General features: G+C 33.5%; 4 protein-coding genes across 5 annotated transcripts; 2 read left to right on the plus strand and 2 right to left on the minus strand.

Moving 5' to 3' along the window:
- Positions 1 to 9,071: 9,071 nt before the first annotated feature.
- On the plus strand, positions 9,072 to 14,171 carry LOC116004224 (NAC domain-containing protein 60-like). Of its 2 annotated transcripts, XM_031244188.1 has the most exons (6): positions 9,072 to 9,438; positions 10,047 to 10,303; positions 10,582 to 10,848; positions 11,566 to 12,441; positions 12,526 to 12,793; positions 14,085 to 14,171. In XM_031244188.1, exons 1-4 carry the CDS (start codon positions 9,150 to 9,152, stop codon positions 12,028 to 12,030), a joined length of 1,278 nt encoding a protein of 425 aa, XP_031100048.1. In that variant the 5' UTR covers positions 9,072 to 9,149; the 3' UTR covers positions 12,031 to 12,441; positions 12,526 to 12,793; positions 14,085 to 14,171. The 2 variants fall into 2 exon arrangements, with proteins under 2 accessions (XP_031100048.1, XP_031100047.1); XM_031244187.1 differs by lacking the exon at positions 14,085 to 14,171 and having other exon boundaries at positions 12,526 to 13,294.
- LOC116003884 (secoisolariciresinol dehydrogenase-like) lies at positions 12,404 to 12,913 on the plus strand. Its single transcript, XM_031243824.1, has 2 exons — positions 12,404 to 12,441; positions 12,526 to 12,913. Exons 1-2 carry the CDS (start codon positions 12,404 to 12,406, stop codon positions 12,911 to 12,913), a joined length of 426 nt encoding a protein of 141 aa, XP_031099684.1.
- Positions 13,657 to 15,216, minus strand: LOC116003885. The gene is made up of 2 exons (XM_031243825.1): positions 15,012 to 15,216; positions 13,657 to 14,459 (listed from the first exon to the last, which is right to left on the minus strand). The coding sequence occupies exons 1-2, from the start codon at positions 15,214 to 15,216 to the stop codon at positions 13,657 to 13,659; spliced, it is 1,008 nt and encodes a 335-aa protein (XP_031099685.1).
- Positions 15,217 to 16,826: 1,610 nt separating this feature from the next.
- LOC116003886 lies at positions 16,827 to 19,485 on the minus strand. Its single transcript, XM_031243826.1, has 5 exons — positions 19,304 to 19,485; positions 18,562 to 19,208; positions 18,283 to 18,468; positions 17,002 to 18,195; positions 16,827 to 16,897 (listed from the first exon to the last, which is right to left on the minus strand). Exons 1-5 carry the CDS (start codon positions 19,483 to 19,485, stop codon positions 16,827 to 16,829), a joined length of 2,280 nt encoding a protein of 759 aa, XP_031099686.1.
- Positions 19,486 to 23,818: the final 4,333 nt, after the last annotated feature.

A 23,818-nucleotide genomic window follows, 5' to 3' on the forward strand; every position in this document is an offset into this window, starting at 1 on the left:
CTAGGGTATCCAACTCATTCTCTATAACATAGATTTTATTCATGAAGGATTCGCAGAGCTCCCACATGTGTTCAAGTATCTGTCTTGCCCATCTGAGAGTATGGTTGGCATCCACATGTTGTTGGGACTATGATGAGATTAACTCCTTGAATACTTGACTTTGAGCGTTTACCAACTTGTGAGTTTCACTAGTGCTGACAACTTGAGCATTAAAGCACATTTTCATCTTTTTGAAGAATGATTTTTGCTCTTTAAGAAACTGTTTCATCAGAGCCAGAGTTTCCGAGTGTTGAGCTGTGTTTGGATCTCGAATTGGTACCTGCATATGCTCAACAAATTCAAGTAAAAAGTCATCCATGTGTGGTGCTTCTACTGGATCAACTCCTTCGTGAACTGGTAGTGACCAAATTGGCAAAATGTCAATTCCAATAGTTACTTTAGGTAACTGTTTGGTCACATCTTCTACAGCAGCTCCTCATGCATTCACTGGACTCTTTGGATGAGTCTCAGTAGCCAACTTCTTGTTCATGTGGAAGATGTGATCAATTTTCCTCTTGACATCCAACCTCTTGGTCCATTTGGGCAAGTTTTCTACTTTGAATTCACCACCTTGGTAAGGTTTGTAGGGGATAATCTCACCACTCGAGGTTATGGTGGTTTTGACATTCTTGCCATTGCCACCCCGTGTCCCTTTCCTCGTCCTTCCCTATTTTTGGCATCATCCGTGTGACACCCCGTAATAATTTATTCTGGCATTCTTCCCGTAATTATTTCCAAAAGGAAATTATTATTCTTCTAAAGCTTAAATCCTTCAATTGAGAATAATTCTTAAGAAAAATAATACTTTTGCCAAAAGTCCAATTCTTATAAGGTTGGATATATATATTCCTTAAGGAATTTTAACCCACTACCTTATGAACTTCAATTAATCCCTTATTGTTGGTTAAATCTTATAGCCCAATATAAATTAATATTTGAATTCATATAGACCTTATATAATTCAAAGGCCCATTTATATATGTGAATATATGTATACTAGTTTTACACATGCATTGTGCGAATGGGTTAATGCCCAATGTTTATATTTAAATAAATATTTGAAAGTATATCAATGCAAAATTATATAGGAGAAGTTTATACATAGGTAATTGAGTGTCGAATTTTTTTATTTAAATATGTAACTCAAAGTATATGAATATGAAATAATATAGAAAATTCATTATAATTGTCACTAAAATAAATGTTTGCAACCTGTAAAATCGATAGTCTAAATGCTTGGGTCTAAAAATTATAGTCTAAATAAATACTACTTTTGGTTTGAATTCCTCTAAGTATTCTTAATTCTCTTTTCAGTAACATTGTCATTGCTTTCATCTTCGCTATTTGTCATCTTCCTTTTTGTTGGTAGTGTGTTATTTGCAATTAGGTTACTATTGGTAGCATAGATGACAACGTCATGTAATGAGATTATGATGTAGGAAGTTATGGATTTTCCTTTAGGTGTTCTGCTCGGGGTTCATTTGGTTCAACCATTATTGTTGAATGAGTTATTGTGGATAAATAAATCCCTAGTTTAAGGAATAAGATTAAATTAGGTAGTAAAAATTTGAACATTTTAAATATGATATAGTTCAAAGATATTACGAGGTGGTTTCCCGCTTCAATTTGTTGGGTTATTTGAGTACTCTCATTGTCAACAAATCCCCCAAGTAGTTAATGTGATTGGCTTCAAACTATTCTTTTTTATTTTTTTTCATTGTATTAATAAAATAATTGGTAAATAAATATATAATATTATTTTGTATTATAACTTTGATATTTAATTACAAGATAGTGTAAAAAGAACATAATGGACAATGTAATGAATATCAATTGATGAACTATATTTGAATGTAAAGAATCTTTGCATTGGAGAAAATAAAGACAATATAATTAATGAAATTATTTTTCTTACTTAATTTATTGATAATGAATACTTGTTTTTAAAAAAATTAAAAAAAAATGCATTGTATGGTAGACACATAATTTTAAATTAAATAAATGCATATGTATCATTTTTTTTGTAACTAATAGTTTATTTAATTCAATAAGAGTAAAATAAAGTGATTCCGCTTCAATTTGTTGAGTTATTTGAATACTTTATTTGTCAACCAATCCCCAAGTAGTTAATATAATTAGTTTGAAACTATTTCTTTTTATTTTTTTCATGGTATTAATAAAATACTTGGTAAATAAATATATATCATTATTTTGTATTATAACTTTGGTATTTAATTACAAGGTTGTGTAGAAAGAGGATAATGGACAATGTAGTGAATATCAATTGATGAATTTGATGAATGCAAAGAATTTTTGCATTTGAAAAATAAAGACAATATAACTAATGAAATTATTTCTCTTATTTAATTTAATTTTTTTGATAATGAATAATTTTTTCAAATAAAAGAATTGTAGACACATAATTTTAAATTAAAGAAATACATTGTAGCATTTTTTGTTGTAGCTACTAATATATTTAATTTAATAAGAGTAAAATAGAGTGAGAAACTTAATTATGCTAAATTTGATTGGGATAAGGTTCGAACTTAAGACCTTTTTCTTATAAAAATTAATGGGTAAGTTAAAAGTTAACGGAATATTAACGGAAAATATTTAATGAAAAATTTAACGGATAATCATATAATTAAGGATAAATTAGGAAATCTCAAGGAAAAATATAAATCTAAACAATCTGAACCATCCATTTGATTTAATAATTTGACCGTCATTTTTTCTACTCATTATAGGCCTAACTCTTTTTGGCTTTTATTAGTATATATATAGTAGGATACATTAGAAAATCTCAAGGATATTTAATAATTTGACCATCATTTTTTCTACACATTATATGCCTAACTCTTTTTTACTCTTATTAGTATAGTAGATATTTGCCTTATCTTATCCACTTACTATATACACCTAGCAAGACCTAAAATATCACAAAGTCATCCACCCATTCTCTCTTCATTTTCACGCCACCCACCATGACCATCTCTACCAAATAATCATCTCTTCTCACACTCAAGAAACCAAGCCAAGATTCATACTTTATGTTTTACAAAGTTTGACTATGGTAAGTATTCACCTTTGTATCTCATTTTCCTTCTCTTATTCCACTATTCTCATGTTTTCTTCTACCTTTTCATGTTGGGTTTTGGGGTCCTATGATGATCAAGACATGAAAAATGTGCTAGGATAAGCTTTGAGGAGACCTTGGTTGAATAGATAGCTTCAAGAGGTAACCCTATGTCCAATAAAACATATTTCCACTCTTGTATATGATATGGTGTGTATTTCTTGTGAATCTTGAGTATATTGTGGTTGAATACCCTTGCTATTGTGTCTTGAAATTGAGGCTTTTGTTGTATTGTTGTTGTACCATTTCTTCTATTCTTGAAGTCATGTTGATGTGGAGTATTTATTTTAGAAAATCTGAGTGTTGATGTCTGATTTGCCTACTGTGTATGAATTCGTTGATTCATGTCTCGCCTTCTATTTTGGCTTAGCGGAACTGACCCACAGGACTAGCACGCCTGTGAGCCAGCCTCGCAAGGCTAGCCATGGTAATGAGTGGCGAAAGTTCCACTTCCGCTACCCCTGTTATTTTGTTCACGCGGTATAGTTTGGCGTGTGGTTCCGTTGGTTCTGTGATGGTTCTATTCTAGTCCTGATATGATCAGTATGTTATGGTTTGTCTACTGTTCCGTATTGTTCTATTTCAATATCTTGAGAACTCCTTATCTTTGCTTGTTGAGTATTATTCATTCTTGGATCCTTTTTTTTTTTTTTAATTTTTATAATCTCTATGATTTGTGAGTATTGAAAATTCATGCCTCTTTATTGATATTCATGTTCTATTGAGTATTTGTTACCCGTGATGTTTTTGTATAAATTCCTTTGAGCCTAGTATATTCCCTTGGAATTTTTTATCATGATTTGAGTATTGAGTTACTACACTTGCTCTACTTTGTATATGTATCTCTTGGAAATTATATATTGAGTTACTACACTTGTTCTACTTTGTATATGTATTCTCTTGGAAATCACATATATGTATATATATATATATATATATATATATGTATGTATGTATGTATGTATGTATGTATGTATGTATGTATGTATGTATGCATGCATGCATGCATGTATGTATGTATGTATGTATTCTTGAATTGATTGATATGTACCTCGTTGATTGAATCCTTTTTTGAGACTATTCTGTTGGTTTTGGACCGTGTGGGGTTTACTTGTGACACTATGATATTGGTTGAGATTGGCCATGCGTTCGTTTGTGTGGGAAGCTCCGTACAAGTCGATGGTGTGGAAAGTCTCGATCAATCATTGTGCATTGATCCGGTTGTGTGGGAAGCTCNCCTTTTTCTTATAAAAATTAATGGGTAAGTTAAAAGTTAACGGAATATTAACGGAAAATATTTAATGAAAAATTTAACGGATAATCATATAATTAAGGATAAATTAGGAAATCTCAAGGAAAAATATAAATCTAAACAATCTGAACCATCCATTTGATTTAATAATTTGACCGTCATTTTTTCTACTCATTATAGGCCTAACTCTTTTTGGCTTTTATTAGTATATATATAGTAGGATACATTAGAAAATCTCAAGGATATTTAATAATTTGACCATCATTTTTTCTACACATTATATGCCTAACTCTTTTTTACTCTTATTAGTATAGTAGATATTTGCCTTATCTTATCCACTTACTATATACACCTAGCAAGACCTAAAATATCACAAAGTCATCCACCCATTCTCTCTTCATTTTCACGCCACCCACCATGACCATCTCTACCAAATAATCATCTCTTCTCACACTCAAGAAACCAAGCCAAGATTCATACTTTATGTTTTACAAAGTTTGACTATGGTAAGTATTCACCTTTGTATCTCATTTTCCTTCTCTTATTCCACTATTCTCATGTTTTCTTCTACCTTTTCATGTTGGGTTTTGGGGTCCTATGATGATCAAGACATGAAAAATGTGCTAGGATAAGCTTTGAGGAGACCTTGGTTGAATAGATAGCTTCAAGAGGTAACCCTATGTCCAATAAAACATATTTCCACTCTTGTATATGATATGGTGTGTATTTCTTGTGAATCTTGAGTATATTGTGGTTGAATACCCTTGCTATTGTGTCTTGAAATTGAGGCTTTTGTTGTATTGTTGTTGTACCATTTCTTCTATTCTTGAAGTCATGTTGATGTGGAGTATTTATTTTAGAAAATCTGAGTGTTGATGTCTGATTTGCCTACTGTGTATGAATTCGTTGATTCATGTCTCGCCTTCTATTTTGGCTTAGCGGAACTGACCCACAGGACTAGCACGCCTGTGAGCCAGCCTCGCAAGGCTAGCCATGGTAATGAGTGGCGAAAGTTCCACTTCCGCTACCCCTGTTATTTTGTTCACGCGGTATAGTTTGGCGTGTGGTTCCGTTGGTTCTGTGATGGTTCTATTCTAGTCCTGATATGATCAGTATGTTATGGTTTGTCTACTGTTCCGTATTGTTCTATTTCAATATCTTGAGAACTCCTTATCTTTGCTTGTTGAGTATTATTCATTCTTGGATCCTTTTTTTTTTTTTTAATTTTTATAATCTCTATGATTTGTGAGTATTGAAAATTCATGCCTCTTTATTGATATTCATGTTCTATTGAGTATTTGTTACCCGTGATGTTTTTGTATAAATTCCTTTGAGCCTAGTATATTCCCTTGGAATTTTTTATCATGATTTGAGTATTGAGTTACTACACTTGCTCTACTTTGTATATGTATCTCTTGGAAATTATATATTGAGTTACTACACTTGTTCTACTTTGTATATGTATTCTCTTGGAAATCACATATATGTATATATATATATATATATATATATATGTATGTATGTATGTATGTATGTATGTATGTATGTATGTATGTATGTATGCATGCATGCATGCATGTATGTATGTATGTATATATATATACATACATACATACATGCCTGCATGCATGCATACATACATACATACCTACATACATACATACATGCCTGCATGCATGCATACATACATACATACCTACATACATACATACATGCCTGCATGCATGCATACATACATACATACCTACATACATACATACATGCCTGCATGCATGCATACATACATACATACCTACATACATACATACATGCCTGCATGCATGCATACATACATACATACCTACATACATACATACATGCCTGCATGCATGCATACATACATACATACCTACATACATACATACATGCCTGCATGCATGCATACATACATACATACCTACATACATACATACATGCCTGCATGCATGCATACATACATACATACCTACATACATACATACATGCCTGCATGCATGCATACATACATACATACCTACATACATACATACATGCCTGCATGCATGCATACATACATACATACCTACATACATACAGACATCCATACATCCCTACATACATACATATATATCTATATATCTATATATATATATATATGTATGTATGTATGTATGTATGTATGTATGTATGTATGTATGTATGTATGCATGCATGCATGCATGTATGTATGTATGTATGTATTCTTGAATTGATTGATATGTACCTCGTTGATTGAATCCTTTTTTGAGACTATTCTGTTGGTTTTGGACCGTGTGGGGTTTACTTGTGACACTATGATATTGGTTGAGATTGGCCATGCGTTCGTTTGTGTGGGAAGCTCCGTACAAGTCGATGGTGTGGAAAGTCTCGATCAATCATTGTGCATTGATCCGGTTGTGTGGGAAGCTCCGAATTACCTTTGTTTGTTGTGGGCACCTGGTAGAAACGTATCGGGTCAAAGTAACTCTTTTTTCTTTGTTTATTTTCTTTAATATTTTTTTAGTTATTTTTAAATTTGATTTTTGTGTTTAATAGTACTTTTAAATTTTTAATATAGTTTCTAAATATATAAATTTTGTATACTAATACTAAAGTTAATATTATGAAAAATTGAATTAAAAATAACTTCAATCAAGCATTATTAACCGATTCAGACACATAAAATAAGACGGAGGGGTAATAAATACATACATTTTAAAAAATAGAGGGCCCCACTTGCATGCAACTCTACTAGAAGGCACGTAGTCTGTCATCCCACGTCACTCTCACGTGGCCCACAAAAGCGTCCTCCGTGCGGCTTCATCGGCACCGCTGTCGATTCCCATCTCCTCCTCTTCCCAAAGCAGCCGAAAGTAAAGAGAATACATCAGCACCAAAAAGAAAACCCAACCCTGCTTTGCTTTTTCTTCAACAACCAATGTATCTACACACAATATATATATAGAGAATAGAAAAGCAGGAAAGCAGAAAAGTAGAAAAGCAGAAGAAAAAGAGAGAGAGAAGGCTGCCGGACACTGTTTTTGACTAGGGTGAAGGGAAGGGAAACATGGCGGATGGAGGAGATATATCTTTGTCAAGGCAAAACGAAGAAGATAATAGCATGGAGAGAATATCAGGAAGAAATAATGACCATAATAACAATAACGACGAAACTAACGGCAAAATAGAAATATCTTTAGCGACGGCGTCGTCGATGTTTCCGGGGTTCCGGTTTTCGCCGACGGACGAGGAGTTGATATCGTATTACCTCAAGAAGAAACTGGAAGCGTTCGATGAGTGCGTGGAAGTCATCCCTGAGGTCGAGATTTGGCGGCATGAGCCTTGGGACTTGCCAGGTTCTCTTTTCCCTTTCCTAATTTCAGTTTCGTATTGCAGTTATGGAATATGTTCATGGATAATGAAATAACGAAATACAACTCTACTTGGAATAGGAATAATGAAATAATAAATCTATTTTGCTTTCATAGTTCCAGTGGTTCGGTTTTTTTTTTTTTTTTTTTTTTTTTTTTTTTTTTTTNTGATATTCATGTTCTATTGAGTATTTGTTACCCGTGATGTTTTTGTATAAATTCCTTTGAGCCTAGTATATTCCCTTGGAATTTTTTATCATGATTTGAGTATTGAGTTACTACACTTGCTCTACTTTGTATATGTATCTCTTGGAAATTATATATTGAGTTACTACACTTGTTCTACTTTGTATATGTATTCTCTTGGAAATCACATATATGTATATATATATATATATATATATATATGTATGTATGTATGTATGTATGTATGTATGTATGTATGTATGTATGTATGCATGCATGCATGCATGTATGTATGTATGTATGTATTCTTGAATTGATTGATATGTACCTCGTTGATTGAATCCTTTTTTGAGACTATTCTGTTGGTTTTGGACCGTGTGGGGTTTACTTGTGACACTATGATATTGGTTGAGATTGGCCATGCGTTCGTTTGTGTGGGAAGCTCCGTACAAGTCGATGGTGTGGAAAGTCTCGATCAATCATTGTGCATTGATCCGGTTGTGTGGGAAGCTCCGAATTACCTTTGTTTGTTGTGGGCACCTGGTAGAAACGTATCGGGTCAAAGTAACTCTTTTTTCTTTGTTTATTTTCTTTAATATTTTTTTAGTTATTTTTAAATTTGATTTTTGTGTTTAATAGTACTTTTAAATTTTTAATATAGTTTCTAAATATATAAATTTTGTATACTAATACTAAAGTTAATATTATGAAAAATTGAATTAAAAATAACTTCAATCAAGCATTATTAACCGATTCAGACACATAAAATAAGACGGAGGGGTAATAAATACATACATTTTAAAAAATAGAGGGCCCCACTTGCATGCAACTCTACTAGAAGGCACGTAGTCTGTCATCCCACGTCACTCTCACGTGGCCCACAAAAGCGTCCTCCGTGCGGCTTCATCGGCACCGCTGTCGATTCCCATCTCCTCCTCTTCCCAAAGCAGCCGAAAGTAAAGAGAATACATCAGCACCAAAAAGAAAACCCAACCCTGCTTTGCTTTTTCTTCAACAACCAATGTATCTACACACAATATATATATAGAGAATAGAAAAGCAGGAAAGCAGAAAAGTAGAAAAGCAGAAGAAAAAGAGAGAGAGAAGGCTGCCGGACACTGTTTTTGACTAGGGTGAAGGGAAGGGAAACATGGCGGATGGAGGAGATATATCTTTGTCAAGGCAAAACGAAGAAGATAATAGCATGGAGAGAATATCAGGAAGAAATAATGACCATAATAACAATAACGACGAAACTAACGGCAAAATAGAAATATCTTTAGCGACGGCGTCGTCGATGTTTCCGGGGTTCCGGTTTTCGCCGACGGACGAGGAGTTGATATCGTATTACCTCAAGAAGAAACTGGAAGCGTTCGATGAGTGCGTGGAAGTCATCCCTGAGGTCGAGATTTGGCGGCATGAGCCTTGGGACTTGCCAGGTTCTCTTTTCCCTTTCCTAATTTCAGTTTCGTATTGCAGTTATGGAATATGTTCATGGATAATGAAATAACGAAATACAACTCTACTTGGAATAGGAATAATGAAATAATAAATCTATTTTGCTTTCATAGTTCCAGTGGTTCGGTTTTTTTTTTTTTTTTTTTTTTTTTTTTTTTTTTTTTAATTAGTAAAATGTACATCCTGGTTTCTGTTCACTTTTCATATGAAGAAATTAATATCTACATTGGATTTGGATGTTCATTATTCAATCAACAATCTAAGTTGTATGGATGCCAGTAGTGCTATTTCATGTGAAGTTATAGATATATGTACTTTGGATTTGTTGTTTGTTCAATCAACAATCTTAAGTTGTATGGATGCTAGTAGTGCTATTTCATATCAAGTTACAGATAACCACTTTGAATTTGTATGTGCAATCAACAAACTAGGTTGTATGGATGCTAGTAGTGCTATCTCATATGAAGTTATAAGTATCTACTTTGGATTTTCATGTACAATCAACAATCTAAGTTGTATGGATGAGCTAGTAATGCTATGAATCTTTATTGGGTTCATTCACTGATTTGTTATGTTCCTGAGAATGCAGCCAAGTCAGTGGTGCAATCAGATAATGAGTGGTTTTTCTTTTCGCCTCGTGGAAGGAAGTACCCAAATGGATCACAGAGTAGGAGGGCAACTGAATCTGGGTACTGGAAGGCCACAGGAAAGGAAAGGAATGTAAAGTCTGGTTCAAAGGTGATTGGGACTAAAAGGACCCTAGTGTTCCACGCTGGTCGTGCGCCTAAAGGACAGAGGACACAATGGATAATGCATGAGTATTGCATTGGTGAAAAAGAATATCAGGTAGTACACACACATTTCTGATGGAAGCTACACTAGTATAAGCTTGGGTAACAAATTTTTGCCAGTTGATGAACTTTCTGTTTAGGTTTATATCCCATCTATGAGTGAGTTTTCTTGTTGGAAGGGAGATTTATTCCTTATTTGATGCACCTCTCCTATCATTCAGTCTATTTTCACTCTAGCTACTGTGTGCCTATTTAGTTACATTGCAGTAATACTTCACATGGTTAATGCTCGTTAAGTCTGTTGAACATATCCATTTCATTTGTTGTACACAGGATTCCATGGTTGTCTGCCGGCTTCGGAAGAATAATGAATTTCATTTGAATGACACCCTGGGAAATTCAAGGAATCAATCCATTGTGAATACTAGCAACAACGCCTTTTCTGAACTAGAATACACTGGCAGTTTGGGAGGACTGAATGCTGTAGATAGCTGCTCAAAGGAGTGTAGCAATAGTTTAAATTCTCATTCAGTTGAGCAAATTGACCCTGGATTCGATTGTGATTTGGTTAATGAGAGTGGTTCTTCCAGTCACCAGAAGGTTCTTCTTTTCCCTGACTTTTTTTTAGGCAAATCTGTTCACATATATGGCCTTGTTTGGTAACATAGCTGATAAGCCAATTTTGGCTGGTTTGATTGGTTAATAGGCTATTTAAGTGTTTGGTAAAATGGCTTATTGCGTTAGCTTATTGGGGCAATAAGCGAAAATCTGAAAAACTAAGAAGAGTAGAGTTTTTGGTTAGCTAATTGGCCTTAATTATGAAATGACCATTTTATCCTTGTCATCCCTAACATTTATCTCTCTTGTTGTTGTTCATTTGCCTTGCCCCTTTTTCTTTTTGTTTTAGTAACAAAAATAATAATGTTTTTCTTTCTTTTTGATTTCACTCATCCTTGTAATCCACAACAACAACAGCAAACAAATAAATAAAAATTCTAAAAGTAATTTAAGAGTTAATAAATCAGCACAATATGTTCATGCCCTTATAGATCATTTTACATACAATCAGCTAAAAGTAAACAATTAATTTACCACACTTTTTTACAACCATTTAATACTATCAGCTTGTCAAACCAGTTAACTTAATTTGCTATCAGCTATTTTGCCAAACACCCCCATAGTGTTTTTGTTAGTGTTCCTTTTCTGATTGTTTCTTTGATAATTTTTCCTCGAGAGCCCAGTATCCTTGTTTCTTAGTTGTATCTTCTGGAATTTGTTGAACAGAATAGTGCGCTTTGCCTGAATGTTTAATTTCAGGATGATGGCAATGCAGAGGACTGGTTTGCAGATATAATGAGAGATGACATAGTTAAACTAGATGATACTTCATTAAACACCTCTCTTGATGTCTTGTCAGTAAGCAACAAGAAGCCTGGACCAGATATAAAGCCAAAGCAACCAGCTCAAGGTTTGATACCCCATGTGCTTCCATTTCAAGGCACAGCAAATCGGAGACTAAGACTAAGAAGAGACAGAGTAGCATTCTTTGAGACATCATGGTATGAAGCATATCAAATCAAGAATGCGAATATCCATCCAAAGAAGATATCCCAATCAGATAAGAAGCAATTTTCAAGACGTTTTATTAGCCTGCTGTCTAGCCAAAGGCTGAAAAGCTTGTCTATTTACATTGTTCTAGTTAGCCTTGTATTACTATTTCTGTTTTTCTTTTCATTAGAAGGATCCTACCCAGTAAAATGGTTTAGAGGCTTTCTCCTTTAAAGAACAGGACTTTAATTAGTACCAAACTGGAAATGTCTATCATCACTAGTCAAGGATTGGTAGGATTAAGTTTTAACTATGGTCAAACAAGATTCATTATGTGACCTGTACTTTATTGTTGTGCCCTAGTAAATATTTTATCTACATATGATAGGTCCCTTGGAATATTTTCCATATTGATGCCACAATAATTTAAGAAAATATGTAGACATATTACTTGCTTTTGTGTAGCTATCCTCCTACTTGACAGATGAAAGCAATAAAGGCAGGAACCAACTGTTTGTCTGTATTGGGAGACTTACATGTAGTTCTTTGACTTTTAGAGGTTAGAAAAAGGGAGTGTTGAAGGTCCATCTCAAGAGATTAAAGAAAAATGGTGAGCAGTTTGCTCCTTTCTACTGCTGCTAAGAGGTATATATAATTCTATTCCATTTTTGGGTAATTTCCATACTACACTGAACAGTTCATCATATTTCATAACTTGTTGGCTCATAGGTTGGAAGGAAAAGTAGCAATAATTATTGGTGGCATTGGATCTAGGATCACACAGCTATTCTCTGAACATGGTGCCAAAGTCCTAATAGCTGACACCCGAGATTATGAAAGCCAATCTATCTGCAAAGATTTAGGTCCTGGTAATGCATTCTTTGTTCATTGTGATGTCACAAGCGAATCAGATGTCCAAAATGCAGTGAACAAAGCATTCTCTACACATGGAAGGCTTGATATAATGGTCAACAATGCTGGTATCATGGGAGACAAGGTATTGGACATTCTTGATTGCGAAGTAACTGATTTTATTAATGTCTTTCATGTTAACACCCTTGGTGCATTTCTATTAATGTCCTTCATGTTAACACCCTTGGTGCATTTCTGGAACTGATTTTATTAATGCCTTTCATGTTAACACCCTTGGTGCATTTCTGGAACTGATTTTATTAATGCATTTCATGTTAACACCCTTGGTGCATTTCTATTAATGTCTTTCATGTTAACACCCTTGGTGCATTTCTGGAACCAAGCACGCTGCTCGTGCGATGAAACCCGTGCAAAGGGCGAGCATTATTTTGGCTTAAAGGTTATCTGGCTTACGGACATTATTCTATTTTTGTTTATTTTACTATACATGCTTATCATATTTTTAAGCTATGTTTATATTGTATTTATTTTTGAGCTATGCTTATATTGTACTTATTTTTAGACTTTTTTACTTCTGTACGAAAACTTGTCCAGAAAAATAGTCTTAAATCTTAATTAACAAAAACTTTCTAATCTATGATCTCATATGCCATAAGGTAAAGAGAGAATTCATTGTATATTTTTAGCAAATCATGGAGCAATTAATTGCCACGTCCTCTGCTGAATTCGTTTTGAGGACAAATGATTATAGACTAAGGGGGCGTTTGGTTCACGGAATCTTGAATTACCCCAGGTAATAGGATCACCTCCAGGAAGGTAATGTGAGATTTTGGAATGTAAGATTACCTGATGTGTTTGGTTTCGATTGTGGAATATAATATTACTAGCAGTTGGCCTGTGCGATGCACGGTATGAAAATATATCGAGTGAAAATGAAATACTGGCGAAAACGAAAAGAAGATAAAATAATATTAATAATGAAAGAATTTATAAATTATTAAAGACCTCTTTGTAAACTATATTAGTAGTAGAATTACAATCTTGTTTTGATTCATCACATACTAAAATCTTCAGTTCGTCTGGTTGACTAACTCTTGATGCGGCAACATATAATTGGCCATGTACAAAAACTGGTTTTTTCAGTATCAAGCCAACATTGGAAAGTGTCTGCCCTTGACTCTTGTTAATAGTCATTGCATATGACAACGTAAGTGGAAATTGTCTTCTGTTGAACTTGAAAAGTAATCTCGGGTCCGATGAGGTGATAGCCATTCTAGCAATTAATACCTTAGTCTCAGCATTAGGATTTGCTAATATGCTTCCTTCAACAACATGATTACCTAATCTTGTTACCACCAACCTAGTTCCATTGCATAAACCAAGATTATGATCAATGTTCTTCATTAACATTACAGGTGACCCCACTTTCAAAGTCAGAGAATGATTTGGAAGGCTGGATGCTCTTATGGTATTTAGGAATTCTGGTGTATGCACATCGGCAAGAACAGAATTAGAACCATCGCCTTTACACGTTGTGTCGGGACTCAAATATGTCTTTCCTTCCCCCTCAGTTAAGTTAGACATATACTGGTTGACCTCATTGACCACCTCTAACGTTGGTGCTAGTATTACATTGTTCTTAAAACAACTTCCATCACTGCTTGCACCAATAAAGTTTGGGAAGGTACTTTTCACAATAGAGGAAATATGATCACCATTTGACTTTAATAACAATTGAGTGGGGATATCAAAATCAGCGTAACCATTAATATCTACCCCAATACCATCACCTATTGAAATTAGCCAATTAGCAAATTCTTCAACTTTGTCTTGATTCAATCGAGGTTACATTGTAGTTAATCTCAAATTTTTTGTTAGGCGAATAACTCTACAATGTCTCCAAAGATATGAAGAATTAATTGTTGCAGAAACAATGTCCTGTCTTGAACCCTTTGGCACCACTGGTAATATTTGCCTAAAGTCTCTACTTAAATCCACTGTCTTCCCGCCAAAAGTCTTGTTTTGACTTTCATTGTTAACAAATCTTAACAAATCTCTCATTGTTTTATCCAACGCCTCAAAACAATGTTTGTGTATCATCGGTGCTTCATCCCAAATTATTAGTTTTGCATGAACGATGAGTTCAGCTAATTGAATGCCTTGATTTATATTGCACGTAGAATCTTCATTGACAGAGATTGGTATTGAAAACCTTGAATGTGCAGTCCTGCTACCCGGAAGAAGTAAAGATGCTATCCCACTCGATGCCACATTGATAACAATTTCGCCTTTTGCTCTAATATAAGAAGAGAGCGCACGTCACAAAAATGTCTTTCCTGTACCACCATACCCATAAACAAAAAACAGTCCACCATTGTTGGAATCAATATCGTTGATAACGACATCATATATTGCTTTTTGTTCTTCTGTAAGTCTCTCCTTAAGCCGTTGACTCTCCTCATTTTCCCTAGCACGGTCATATGCTAACTTTTCCCACAACAACCTGTTTTCCACATGAACATGGCTTGCTTCATTAATTACCGGCATGTTTGGAAAATCTCTCAAAGTCTTGTTATAGACTAATAAAAGCTTTGACACTTTGATGAGTGCGATTTTCATACTTTATTTTATAATGTTTAATTTAATAATTGTTATTATCGAGTTTTTTACTTAATCTTATTAAATTGTTACACTTTTTATCTGTGAAATAATATTTATAAATAATAATAATAATAATAATAATAATAATAATGGTAGTAATTGTTTAGTCCATTACGTACTAATTATTTGTTAATAATGAGTTAGGCTAATTCTATTTGGGTTCTAACTTTCAAGTGATTATTAAGCTTTTAAATAAAAGTGTTTATTATATTTATATTAATAAAAAGAATTACTTTGCGATCGTATTCTTCATAGAAGCCCTTTTTGCGGTAAACCAGAGCTCTGAATGGCGTAGGTTTCAACAAACTCAGTCTTCCCTGGATACCCGATCGACTAGCTAGAACTCTGAACGGAAATCTTCAATGACCGCAGCAATTTTAGGGAGGAAGCCTTGAGCCTGAAGAGTATAAATATATCATCAATTCAAGTCCGGACCAATTCCGGAGGCGAGCCGGTTCCGTTCGGCAATTGCTCTCGGCGACAAAGAGTCTGATCGACGGCGGAATTCATTCGTCGGTGGCGATTTGTCGGCAGCAACAAATTGGTGAATCGGTGGCGGTAGATTAATCTCTGGCTTCAGCGAATTACCTCCAGCATTGCAGAATATTCTGGTTCTTTTTAATCCCCTTAGTCTTTTGAAATTCGTCTCTGTAATCGTGATTGACAATTCAATTCGTTGTGTAAATTGTGTTGCAATGGTTAAGGGTGATGATAATTACAAATCAAAAGCTTTAAGTATTATTTTAAGTGTGATGCATGCTTAGCTAGTAGAGTAGACAATTGCTTTTCCCAGGTTCTGAAGCTATAAAACTCTAATTTTATTTGCCATCTACTATGGATTAAAATGAGTTGTTAATTTCTTTATTCTAGGAACGTGATGAATATACCATGAGCATTTTGTAGTAGTTTGAGTTTTAAATTTGCCAATCACATTAAGTTTTATCCTATGTTTTTACACTGAGATTAATTGTGTTGGAGTCTGGCCAATTTTAGCATAGGTTAATCTTTTGAGGGAATTAATTGAGTAAACACCATGCCTATTAATTCCAAGCTCTGTAGGATAAAAATAATAAATAATTTGATTGTCTTATTTTGGTTAAAGCACGTGATTTCCTTTGGACGCCATACGAAGTTATCATATTAATGAAAGAACGAACCTTTTTTTTTTTTTTTTTTCAAAAAAAAAATCTGCAAGATAAGTAATGGTAATTGATTCATGTTCCTAGTCTTTTTCTCCTGCTTTGGTTTCGTGATTATTCAATTGTTGTTATTTTATTGTTTTCCCTGCTAGTTACTTAATTACCTGCTACCTCGTTTTTGTTAGTTTTTAATTATTTTATTTCTCCGTTGTTTTATTAGTTTCGGCTTTATTTTATTGCTTTCAAGTTAATTATTTGCAAGTTATTCAATTGCATTGTTACAATTCCCTGTGGGTTCGACCCTTGCATTTTGCGCACTATTACTACAATTGATTCGTGCACTTGCGAGGACATATATTAAAATTGTCCATCAGTTTTTGCTTCCATTAGCGCAAAATTCATTTTCTCTTCATCAGTTAGAAATATATCTGTAACAAAAGATAAGTCCATTAAATTAAATTATACAAAAAAATTAGTACATAAACCTTTAATAGTTGCATAATAATAACTTGCAAGTTTAATAATCTCCTACGGGTATGTTGAGCATCATCAGCCAGATGTGTCCACACCTTCTCCCATACAATTTCAGGACGTGCCATTGTATTTGACAATAATAGAGTAACAAACAACTTTCTTAGTGAGTGGGGAGTTGCAAAATGGCTAGCTTCCAATATTGCATCAATATATTCAGTATCATCTTGTAATAATCCCCGCGCATAACATGCCTCCTTAAAAGTATTGTACTGTACTCCATTATATGACCTTATGTCAGAAAAGCTTGTTGGGCCCCTGACTATGTTCAACAAATATCGTAGATAATATAATTCCCCAGTACCCGGTGGAACATAAAAGATACAGCCAATAGAAAAACCTCTTTTACGTGGATGCCATTGACGAATATTTTTCTTCCACACAAATTTATTAGGCATCTCAATATAGGTTAGCAATTTAGCTTCTTGGAAAGTTTTGTTTGCCTCAAACCATTGTGTGAACATGCTTTGCCCCAAAGTTTCTTTGTTCAATACTGTCTCAACATCTTCATCATCCTGAAAGAAGACCGTTTGGCTATCTGGTAAATGGAAACTAAGCCTCTCAACTGGCGGATTTCTACATTGAATCTCAAAACTTAGTAGGCGCCAAGTAGCCTCAGATGCAGAAACGTATCTACAATCATAGTACATGTAGATCTCATCCACTAATGGTACACCATCTGCATTTGATGTTGTTTTATAAAATTCAGCAGTGACGCGATCATTTCCCTTGTTCACATACTTGAATAAGTATTTGATAGATCTAGATTGGTTGCACCACTCCACATTCATATATGCCTTGTATCTCAAAAGCAAGTATCTGTTATAGGGTACCACATATCTGTTATCCAACTGAATACCATTCTTGGTAATTGTTTTCCCATCATCCCGTCTTCTATATATTGGGTAACCATCTGCATCAAAATTTGAGTTTTCCACAAATTTTTTGGGAAAATGTTTAGAACATCGTCCATTTACCATGCGTGGAGATGTCTTTTTAGCAACACCACAAGGACCATGTAACATAAACTCCTCGACTGCTTGATGGTACTTAGGATCTAATTCTTTGCTCGGGATTTCAGCGGAGATTATTGAGTCAACTGTAGTTTGACATGGAATACTTGTGTTCAAACCAAGAAAAAGAAGTATATGATCATGAGGTAATCCCCGTTTCTGAAATTCAATTGTGTAGATCACTGTCATAACAAAAAAATAATTGTAAATTAAGAGGATAGTACAATAATTTTTAACATAAAAAAAACTTAAGTGTATTTTTTTCTTACATGCTTTTACCGGACCAAATAATTGCCCAGCCTTGAATTCTTTAATTAATGAATCAAGCTTCATTTTGAAAATTCGTGCAACAATATCTGGTCTATTCTCGGCTCTCAAACCTCTTAGTTGAACATATCGTTGAATTTCCGGCCACTTTGGGTTACATGTGAATGTAATGGATAAGCTTGGATACCCTATCCAACGACATATAGCCATAGCATCTTGATAATTTTGTATCATATATCTTGCACCACCAGTAAAACTTGATGGTAAAATAACTCTCTTACCTTGCGTTGAAGGGTCTATATCTCCTCTAAACAATGCATCAGACAAACCTTTGTACACTTCACAACACAATGCCTTTTGATTGTTACGGATGAATAGTAGACGACCTGCTTCCACCATTGTGTACCCATCAACTAAAAATTGTTGTAACAGTCTCCTTGCATGCAATAAGGTTGAAAGTTGACTTCGCCTTTCATGTATTTTAAAAGCAAAATACTCTCTTGGGGATATACGTTGCCTGCTACCACCCACTTCGTTAGTATTTGTACAAAATTGTATATCATCCCTATATCCATCTTCTCCAAAAGGAAACAATAAAGGATACTGCAATGGTAAGTACGCAGGGTTGAGCTCATTAATCCTCTTAAGCAATCCTGACTTACACTCAACTATAATGTCTCGCATACCCATGTTCGGGTCTAAATTGCCAACTATCAATGCAGCAACCTCGAAGACTGTAGGTAGATTATATGTCCTTGCATCTTTGGACCTCTTTCCTATTAGTCTCATCCTTATTTCAGTTCTAGGATTTTTTTGAATCTCACTTCTGGCCATTCGAAACGACTTAACCAAAACATTATGCTCGTCTAAAGCTGCCTTTATATCATTAACAACCTCTATCTCTATTGATGAACTAACAATGTCATTCCTATATAATTCAAAAAAAAATTGATATATATTACAAAAAGTATTTAAATTAACAAAAATAATATTTACTAATAAGTACAAAAGGGTGAATATTACCTTATTGATGTAAGACGGTTGTTAACTTCATTTTCCGTGTCATGGATATACAATTGTGCAAACTTTGGTGTAGCACCATCCACAGGTTGCAAGCTTCCAATTAAGTGAAAGTTTTGGCCATTCAGACGATACACAGGTGGACCACCACCTTGATTTACTGTTCTATCAACTCTTCCACCCATTGATGTAAAACAAAACATATTGTTATATGAGCGAATAATTTGCAAGAAGTGGTCTCCTTTCTCACCGACCTTAAAAAAAAATCCAAAATTTGTTGTGGAGGTTTGTTCTCAAGTGGTAATTTAATCTTACCATTGGTACAACATAATGAATGCTTAGTAAATCCGTTAGAGTTCCGTGCACCTACACGCTCTTCGTACCAAAATAAGGCACCACAATGTTGGCATGAATCACAAGGATCCCCAAAATCGGCATAAGTCACTACAACAAAAATATAAACTAAATTTTTAGCAACGCATGTTCAATAATTATTTGAATAATATATTAGTGGCAAAACTGCAAATGTAATGAAAATGAAGTAAGAACTAACCAATTGATTCATTATTTGTTAAATCTTGTTCCTCCATGGCTTCGTTGAAGTTATTGTTTAAGATTCTAAACTCCATTGTAGAAGACCTCATTGCATTGGTTATAGTACTGCTTGTACTTTGGAAGGAGGAATCTAATTTCATATATTCTGTAAGAATGTAGGTAACAAACTTACTCTTAAAACAAATTTTAAGATATTTAATAATAAAAACAATAAGTAAAAAAATTGTATATATGACAAAATTAGGGTTAAATTTGAAAAACACTATTATTTGTAATACCTCGTTCTTGATTCATATTAAGTGTCACGGGGATATCCTGCAACGGTGTCCTGTTTTTGTCAATCAAAATATTGCTCAACCTTGATGGTCCTAAAATAAAGTCTTTTATGTCAGATTAAAACATTTAAAAATTTGCTAACATTGGTACATAACATTTTAAAATTTGATAATAATCTACTAACCTTCAGTTAATACGCTCAAAAATTTGATAATAATCTACTAACCTTCAGTTAATACGCTCAACGGGGTAACTATAATCTACTAACCTTCAGTTAATACGCTCAACGGGGTAACTAAGGATGATTGAAAAACTCCAAATAATTGATTTGGAGTTTGAATTGAAGATAACCAATTATGTTTTGGACCAATGACATTCTCATCTTGTATCGAATTTTCATTTTCTACATAACAAATATAAATTCAAATTAGATTTAGATATACCATGACAAAAGTACATAGCAAAATTTTAACAAAATCAAATTATTAAATTCAACAAAAACTAACATACTAAAGATTTAATTGATATAACAATTTAGTAACCACAAAATTTAGAATACAACACAACAAATAATATTAATTTAACATCTATATAAATATACCTATACATACATACATATATATATATATATATGTATGTATGTATATATACATATATTTATGTATGTATAAGTACATATATAATTTTATATATGACAAAAGTAAATTCAATTCGAAAAACACTATTATTTGTAATACCTCGTTTTTGATTCATATTAGGTGTCACGGGGATATCCTGCAACGGTGTCCTGTTTTTGTCAAGTGTCACGGGGATATCCTGCAACGGTGTCCTGTTTTTGTCAATCGTCACGGGGATATCCTGCAACGGTGTCCTGTTTTTGTCAATCAAAATATTGCTCAACCTTGATGGTCCTAAAATAAAGTCTTTTATGTCAGATTAAACATTTAAAAATTTACTAACATTGGTACATAACATTTTAAAATTTGATAATAATCTACTAACCTTCAGTTAATACGCTCAACGGCGTAACTAAGGATGATTGAAAAACTCCAAATAATTGATTTGGAGTTTGAATTGAAGATAACCGATTATGTTTTGGACCAATGACATTCTCATCTTGTATCGAATTTTCATTTTCTGCATAACAAATATAAATTCAAATTAGATTTAGATATACCATGACAAAAATACATAGCAAAATTTTAACAAAATCAAATTATACCTATACTAAATTAATAACCACAAAATTAATATAATATAAAAATTTAGTAACCAGAAAATTTAGAATACTACACAACAAATAATCTGAATTTAGCATCTATATATATAGATATATACCTATACATACATACATACGTACGTACGTACGTACGTATGTACATACATACATATATATATATATATATATATATATATAAAACAAAAAAAAAACGGATATGCTAGGATCGTATTCCAGAACCCTTTACTAGACTGTAGTTTCCCTATGCTCTTTGCTCGCTGCTCTCTGATCTCAAATCTCACCTTCCTACTCTCAATCTTTGGATCATATTCCAGATCCGTCTACTATGATCTATACTCCTTCGGCTCTCGGCTCTCTGCTCTCTGATCTCAACTCTCACCGACCGGAATATTCACTTTCCTAACACCCTCAAGCTCTCACCTAACTACACTTTCCTACTCCAAAGATTAGAGGCGACACAATCCTTGATTCGGAAAATCACAGTCCTACGAAAATGGCTACTATCGTCGCGGATTCAAACTACGATGGAGTGCAAGGGTAAGGTTACTCTGTTAGAAATCAAATTTGTAGCAACAACTCTGTGTATTTAGGGTTTGTTATAGTCGAAATCAAGTATGATTTTATCAAAATTGTTCATTCATTGCTGACCCTCTCTCAAACTAAACTGTAAATATAGAAATCAAATTTGTAGGAACAAAATCTGTGTATTTAGGGTCTGTTATAGTCGACCTCAAGTTTGGGTGAGTTAATTTCTCAAAGTTCACTATTGTTTTAATTTTTTGGAAATCTCACTAATTCATTGAAACATTGGACGCAATCCAGTGAGTTTTTCTACTTATTGACCACCTTGAAACGATTTAGGGTTTCGGAATGGAAGATATTGTTGGTTTGTATTAAAATTAGATTCACACTGAGAACTTAATCGTTGGTTTTTTGGTTGTATACTATATGCAGATTAATGGAAGAAAACAAATAGCCCGAAAAAAGATAAGTACCTTTCATTTGATATGTTTAGCTTCAATCTAAATCTGTTTACTACATTCATATTTAACCCTAACCTTAATGAGAACTTGTTATCTTTTGCAGGTGAAGAAACTCATCAAACTATAATGGAAAAAGTTAAGTATTCTTTAAGCTAAAAAGAACATATTTACTGAGATATCTTTTAACTACTGCAACTGTAAATCACATTACTGTATGTACAACTGAGATATATACATTGAGTTACATGATTCTCTGAATGTCCTTTCCTTTTCGCTCCTACAACTGTAGATCTTGTCAATTTCTTCATGTCTTTAAGGTAGAGTATGGAGAGTGTATTATCTGAAAGTTGTTATTGTTTCCTCATAGTGGCTTTTATAAATTGTAAAGGTTCAGAGCAATTATGATTGACAATAGCTATTACTTTTTTCATTGGAAATCCAACAGTTTTGGTGTACTAATTACTCATTTTTTATTGAATATGACTTGATACCAATGTAAAAATGATTACAAATACATCACATGTACATCTTAATGCCTGTATGACCAATATATTGCATTACGACATGATTGTCACAGTTGTGCTAACTCACTATGGATTAAAAAAAACTCACAATTGCTTAAGTATAAGTTGAATCAAGACTACCTTTTTAGTACTTTATTTAGTCATCTTTTTTTTTTATTTACTAACTTGTCTAAATAAAATTACTTTCAATACAATCTGACACAGGTAGTCTATATTTGTGTCTCTAATTTAACATACTATAATACAAATCATGTATAAAAACATTCTTGATACTTAATGTAATTGTGTCTTTCATTTACTTTAATTACTTTACAACATACAACTCACCTGACATGTAAACTTTCATTTAAAACTGACAGTCTAATTCTGTCTTTAATTAAGGACACCATCATGCAAATCATTTGACTATAAAGGAGGTATTTTAGTGTAATTGAAACTAACTTTCTATTCTTATGTTTTGACAGTCTCAATCTATGAGGATTAAGGAACATAATCTGGCCTCAACTGTAATGCTTTCAAGGAGAAGAATGTGGCTATCCAGATAAGCATACTTTCTATTCATGCTTATAAAATTACTGCAATACATTTTCAAAACATGATAAAAACTGTAAAAAAACAAAAGTGTAAATCTATCCATAAGTATAAGAATTTCATGTGTAGTTGCTGCATCAATTACATAGTTGAAATAGCCCTGTGAATATCTATGTACAATTGCTGCCTAAATTACATAGTTCAAATAGCCCTATGAATACCTATGTACAATTGCTGCCTATTGAATATTGATTATAGATGTGCCTAGTGCAATTTTTTGACTTCTGCTCCAATTGTTTGCCTTCTGCTACAATTGTTTGCCTTCTGCTACAACTTGAGTTCAAAAATTGCCTTCAATTATAACCGCAAACCTTGAACTTGAAACTGAGCACTTTTTAATCATCAAGTA

This window comes from Ipomoea triloba, chromosome 14 (genome assembly GCF_003576645.1).
Source record: "Ipomoea triloba cultivar NCNSP0323 chromosome 14, ASM357664v1".
Taxonomy (NCBI): Eukaryota; Viridiplantae; Streptophyta; class Magnoliopsida; order Solanales; family Convolvulaceae; genus Ipomoea; species Ipomoea triloba.

Bases quoted from the DNA above. Each gene is read 5' to 3' on its own strand.
- LOC116004224 (XM_031244188.1), top strand. From the start codon at position 9,150: ATGGCGGATGGAGGAGATATATCTTTGTCAAGGCAAAACGAAGAAGAT. The intron at 9,439-10,046 runs GTTCTCTTTTCC...CTGAGAATGCAG, and splicing joins TGAGCCTTGGGACTTGCCAG to CCAAGTCAGTGGTGCAATCA. The intron at 10,304-10,581 runs GTAGTACACACA...TGTTGTACACAG, and splicing joins TTGGTGAAAAAGAATATCAG to GATTCCATGGTTGTCTGCCG.
- LOC116003884 (XM_031243824.1), top strand. From the start codon at position 12,404: ATGGTGAGCAGTTTGCTCCTTTCTACTGCTGCTAAGAG. The intron at 12,442-12,525 runs GTATATATAATT...GTTGGCTCATAG, and splicing joins CTTTCTACTGCTGCTAAGAG to GTTGGAAGGAAAAGTAGCAA.
- LOC116003885 (XM_031243825.1), bottom strand. From the start codon at position 15,216: ATGCCGGTAATTAATGAAGCAAGCCATGTTCATGTGGAAAACAGGTTG. The intron at 14,460-15,011 runs GTACAGGAAAGA...TAATTTCAATAG, and splicing joins TTTTGTTTATGGGTATGGTG to GTGATGGTATTGGGGTAGAT.
- LOC116003886 (XM_031243826.1), bottom strand. From the start codon at position 19,485: ATGGGTGGAAGAGTTGATAGAACAGTAAATCAAGGTGGTGGTCCACCT. The intron at 18,196-18,282 runs GTAAGAAAAAAA...TTGTTATGACAG, and splicing joins ATTTGGTCCGGTAAAAGCAT to TGATCTACACAATTGAATTT. The intron at 16,898-17,001 runs GTAGGAGATTAT...CTTTTGTTACAG, and splicing joins TGATGATGCTCAACATACCC to ATATATTTCTAACTGATGAA.